General features: G+C 52.1%; 1 protein-coding gene across 3 annotated transcripts in view; it reads right to left on the bottom strand.

Annotated features, from left to right (window-relative positions):
* The window catches only part of LOC121271368 (protein Niban 1-like), a 62,731-nt gene that overhangs the window by 11,696 nt on the left and 45,035 nt on the right, over positions 1-6,000 (bottom strand). For all 3 annotated transcript variants that reach the window (XM_041177335.1, XM_041177336.1, XM_041177337.1), the window contains exons 8-9: positions 3,822-3,984; positions 730-920 (exon numbers count right to left, since the gene is read on the bottom strand). In XM_041177335.1, coding sequence (XP_041033269.1) covers positions 730-920; positions 3,822-3,984 — 354 coding nt within the window. The remainder of the gene's footprint in view (positions 1-729; positions 921-3,821; positions 3,985-6,000) is intronic.

The following is a 6,000-nucleotide window of genomic DNA, read 5'->3' as shown; positions in this document are numbered from 1 at the left end:
AACAAAACGCAGCCAGCCACACAAACCTTAACAATAAGATAGTCACACTAGGTTCAGATTAAAGTTTCTCCCTCAGTCACACCACCCCAGTTATTAACCTGAATCAGCAGTGATCTATGACCCAGTGAATGGATGCCAGTGACAGACCCAAAGCCCAATCTCTCAACACCCATGTCCCACTCTTAACCCCTAAGCTGCATCTTCAACCCCCTCAGTCTCCTGTCCCCCTCTCCACTATCATCAAGTGTGCTGTTACTCTCTTCCCCCCCATTAACCAGTCAACCATTCTCCTTAGCCCCCACCTCCCTGTGTCTCTAGTCCCTGTTCACCCTCTTCCAACTGAGTCCCTCAGCTCTCACCCCTCCCTCTTTCTCTCTCTCTCCGCACCACCCCCCAACCGCCAACAGTCCTGCTTCTGTCTTACTTACAGGGGTCCAGCTCTCTGGATGACGAGAGTACCATCATGGAATGAAGGAACTGTTGTTGCTGGGGGTGAGATTTACAGCTCAGGGGTCTCCTGTGCTTCTAGCCTTGCTAGGGTGATTAATTTCACATTCTGGGAGACTCCAGGGCAACCCAAGGAGGTTAGCAGCTCCTAACCTGCAACCCCGTGACCTGTGACCCAGTGACCACATCATTGACTGTGCTCCCATTCCCAAAGGTCGCGTGGCAGATCCCAAATTCTCAGCTGCAAGCAGAAGCGACGAAGGGGGGATTGTTGATCTTCACCTCAGCCAGGGAGCTGCTGCCGTGCCCACCGCTCTTCACCATACTGATCACTCGGCTGACTTCCTCAGAGAAGAGTTTTCGGGTTTCCTGGAGGCCGGCGATCATGGGATCGGCCGCTCCATCCAGCGCCAACCTGAGGTGGGGCCGAACCTGTTCCTCGCAGCAACAACGTATTTGTTCACCTAACGAAGCTGTGAACAAAACAATTCCCGGTCAGGACTGAGTCACACCAGCCATGTCCCACTGCCATCACCATACCCCCCGCCCCATCACCATACCCACATCCACCCCCCCCGCCATCACTAGCCACGTCCCACTGCCATCACCATACCCCCCGCCCCATCACCATACCCCCCGCCCCATCACCATACCCACATCCACCCCCCCCGCCCCATCACCATACCCACATCCACCCCCGCCATCACCAGCCATGTCCCACTGCCATTACCATACCCCCCCGCCCCATCACCATACCCACATCCACCCCCCCCCCCGCCCCATCACCATACCCACATCCCCCCCCGCCATCACCAGCCATGTCCCACTGCCATTACCATACCCCCCCCGCCCCATCACCATACCCACATCCACCCCCCCCGCCCCATCACCATACCCACCCCCCCATCACCATACCCACATCCACCCCCCCCGCCATCACCAGCCACGTCCCACTGCCATCACCATACCCCCCCGCCCCATCACCATACCCCCCCGCCCCATCACCATACCCACATCCACCCCCCCCGCCCCATCACCATACCCACATCCACCCCCCCCGCCATCACCAGCCACGTCCCACTGCCATCTCTGTCCCCCCCCACTGCCATCACCATACCCCCCTGCCTCATCACCATAACCACATCCCCCCCCCGCCATCACCAGCCATGTCCCACTGCCATCACCATACCCCCCCCCGCCCATCACCATACCCACATCCCCCCCCCCCCGCCCCATCACCATACCCACATCCCCCCCACCGCCCCCATCACCATACCCACATCCCCCCCCCGCCCCATCACCATACCCACATCCCCCCCCCCCGCCCCCATCACCATACCCACATCCCCCCCCCCCCGCCCCATCACCATACCCACATCCACCCCCCCCCGCCCCATCACCATACCCACATCCCCCCCCCGCCCCATCACCATACCCACATCCACCCCCCCCCGCCCCATCACCATACCCACATCCCCCCCCGCCCCCATCACCATACCCACATCCACCCCCCCCGCCCCATCACCATACCCACATCCCACTGCCATCACCATCCCACTGCCATCTCTGTCCCCCCCCCACTGCCATCACCATACCCACACCCCCCCCACCTCCCCCCCATCACCAGCCACGTCCCACTGCCATCACCATCCCACTGCCATCACCATACCCACCCCCCCATCACCAGCCACGTCCCACTGCCATCACCATCCCACTGCCATCACCATACCCACCCCCCCATCACCAGCCACATCCCACTGCCATCTCTGTCCCCCTCCCACTGCCATCACCATACCCACACCCCCCCCACCTCCCCCCCATCACCAGCCACGTCCCACTGCCATCACCATACCCACCCCCCCATCACCAGCCACGTCCCACTGCCATCACCATACCCACCCCCCCATCACCAGCCACGTCCCACTGCCATCACCATACCCAAACCACCGCCACCCCCCCATCACCAGCCACGTCCCACTCCCATCTGTGGAATTCACTACCACAGAAAGTAGTTGAGGCCAAAACATTGTCTGTACCTCAATTCCATTTGCCCTCCTTTGCTCCATATCCCTTGATACCTTTACCCAACAAAAATCTATTGATCTCAATCTTGAAATTTTAAATTGGCCCACAGTCTTTTGAAGGAGGGGGTTCAACATTTGGGGTGAAAGGATATGGGCAGAAAGCGGGAGCAGGCGATTGAGTTGGATGATCAGCCATGATCAGAATGAATGGTGGAGCAGGCTCGAAGGGCCGAATGGCCTCCTCCTGCTCCTAGTTTCTATGTTTCTATCTCCGTCCCCCCCACCCCCACCCTGTGCCATCACCAGCCATGTCCCACTGCCAGCCCTGTAACTGATTTTTAAAAACGCATTCTTTCATGGGATGTGGGGATCACTGGCACCTCCAGTGTTTGTTGCCCAGCCCTAATTGTCCTTGAACTGAGTGGCTTGTTAGGCCATTTCAGAGCCAACCACATTGCTGTGGGTCTGGAGTCACGTGTAGGCCAGACCGGGTAAGGGAGGCAGATTTCCTTCCCTAAGGGGCATTAGCGAACCAGATGGGTTTTTACAACAATCAATGATGGCTGCCATGGTCGCCATGACTGAGACAGACTTTATATTCCAGATTTTTTAGAACTGAATTTAAATCCCACCAGCTGCCAAGGTGGGATTGGAACCCATGTCCCCAGAGCATTAGCCCAGGTGCCTGCATTACTAGTTCAGTGACATTACCCATTACTCCACCATCTCCCCCTTAGGTTAGGTTGGAAGGTCATTCCCTTTACAACATTACCCACGACAGAGACACTTCTTGCAGGCTCGAAGGGCCGAATGGCCTACTCCTGCTCCTAGTTTCTATGTTTCTATAATGACATCCACAGACTTATTCCTGTTATCTTCCTGTGTTTGTTCGCCTTTCCCAGAACATTGCAGGAGGACGGACAGGTGGCCCATGTCTGGCTGGTTCCGGCTGGATGGAACAGTTGACCTTGACTCATCCCTCTGCTAGGTAAACCTGTATGTCAAGTAGTGCTGTCAGGTTAGTGGAAATGTTGAACCCCCTCCTTCAAAAGACTGTGGGCCAATTTAAAATTTCAAGATTGAGATCAATAGATTTTTGTTGGGTAAAGGTATCAAGGGATATGGAGCAAAGGAGGGCAAATGGAATTGAGGTACAGACAAGCCATGATCTGATTGAATAGCCCGAGGGGCTGAATGGCCTCCTTCTTTTCCTATGTCTGTGTAACTCTGGGTATGGCCTGACCAGGGGTCAGTGTTTGCAAGGCGTTAATCACAGTTGAGCTTTAGATCTGTTTGGTCCCAATCCTTTGTCCAATCCCACGATAGCAGGAGGATTCAAGCACCTCATACCTTGGATTTTCTCCAGAAGCTGCTTCTTGGAGGTGAGGAATTGATTGAAGTCTGGGCGAATTCTCTTCTCCAGTTGCAGGTTTTGCTCTTCATTCTCCCTGAGCAGAGCCTGGAACCCCTCAGACACATGGGTTTCCACCACTGCATACATCTCCCTGATCATCTACAGAGGGAAAAAAACACACCCAATTCCACCAGATACCTTTTTTATATCATGTTACACAGCACAGAAACAGGCCATACAAATAAAAGCAAAATACTGCGGATGCTGGAAACCTGAAACAAAAACAGAAAATGCTGGAAAAACTCAGCAGGTCTGGCAGCATCTGTGGAGAGAGAAACAGGGTTAACATTTTGAGTCCATATGACCCTTCTCCAGAAACAAAAACAGGACATTTAGCCCAACTGGTCAGTGCTGCTGTCCAGGTTCCACACGAGCCTCCATTTTCAAGTAACTTCCTCTAACCATCAGTATATCCTTCTAATCTTTTTTCCGACATGTTTTTAGATGGTGTCCCCTTTGATGTGCCACCCATGACTCACCTGAGTTCAAGCTCCTGGACTTGAGTGCAAACTCTGGGCTGACGCTCAGATGCAACACTGTCAGAGGTGTCACCTTTTGGATGAAACGTTAAACCAAGGCCCTATCTTCCCACTCAGGTGGACATTAAAAAATCCCATGGCAAGATTTCGAAGAAGAGCAATGGGAGATCTCCCTGATGTCCTGGCCACAACTTGTCCCTCAATCAACGTCGCAAAGGATTACCTAGCCGCTATCCCATGGAATCTTGCTGTGCGCTTCCGTGTTTCCTACATTACAAGAAGTGTCTACACTTCAAAAGTACTTCATAGGGCATCACAGAATCACAGTGCAGAAGAGGCCCTTCGGCCCATCGAGTCTGCACCAACACATGAGAAACACCTGATATACCTACCTAATCCCATTTACCAGCACTTGGCCCACTTGAATGTTATGACGTGCCAAGTGCTCATTCAGATACTTTTTAAAGAATGTGAGGCAACCCGCCTCCACCACCCTCTGGGTAAAAAAGTTTTTCCTCACATCCCCCCTAAACCTCCTGCCCCTCACCTTGAACCTTGGGTATAAAGTGCCTTGGGATGTCCTGTGATTGTCACAGGTGCTATATAAATGCAAGTTTTTCTTTCTACATGTGCTATTCAGCATAACTACTCTCTGTGATAGGTTCACATTTTAATCACTCTCTGGGTGAAGAATTTTATCTTGAATTTATCTTGCATTTATTAGTGACTATATTAAATTTATGGGTCCATGTTTTGAGAGACTCACAAGCAGAAACATCTTCTCTATGTCCACCCTGTTGAACCCTTTTGTAACCTTAAAGAACCCTATTGGCCCACCCCTCAGCCTTCTCTTATTTAAAGCAAACATCCCCAGCATGCTCAGCTTTTGCTGCTTGGTATATCCTCTCAGTACTGGCACCATCCTTGGCTGTCATGCCCTTTCTCTCTGCCTGCTGGTGCAGGTGAGATTGCCAGATCGGTTTGCGATTATCTTTCACCAGTATTTCTGACTTGTGGTGACTCAGTGACTTCTGAGAGCTCTGCGCAGCTTGAGGCATATCAGGGCAAGCAAGAGGTGGGCCCGTGGACATGCTCACTACACCTGGTAGGTAAGGAGCTGAGAGAGACATCAGATCACTCATCAGGACTGAATATAAGTACATAAGAAACAGGAGAAGGGGTAGAACATACAGCCCCTAGAGCCTGCTCTGCCATTCAGTATGATGATGGCTATTCTTCTGCCTCAAATCTACTTTCCTGTCCTCTCTCCCTAACCCTTGATCCCCTCAGGGACCAAAAATCTGTCTCTCTCCCAGAATTAACTTGAGGCAATTGGAATCTCAGGAATATAGTTAATCCCAGTGATGGACTTCTCTACCTCACTTTCCCCCTTTAAAAACCTACTAGGTTAGGAGATAAAGATAGTTTGAGTAAGTTATACATGTATTTGGGTACATTAGGAATAAGGTACTTCTTTAAGCTTAAGTTCCATTTATATTTTGTTCTATTTGTGGGTTAAAAAAGGTGAAACCTGGGATCTAGTTTCATTTTGAGTAGAGACAGCAGGTGTAAAAGTGGAGAGCTGTGTTTTGAACGGGTGGGGGTGGGGTTAGTGATTTGGGAAAGTTAAAACAAG

Source organism: Carcharodon carcharias, chromosome 30 (assembly GCF_017639515.1).
Source record: "Carcharodon carcharias isolate sCarCar2 chromosome 30, sCarCar2.pri, whole genome shotgun sequence".
NCBI lineage: Eukaryota > Metazoa > Chordata > Chondrichthyes > Lamniformes > Lamnidae > Carcharodon > Carcharodon carcharias.
The sequence above is the reverse complement of the archived record's forward strand: the minus strand, read 5'-3'. Positions and strand labels throughout refer to the sequence as shown.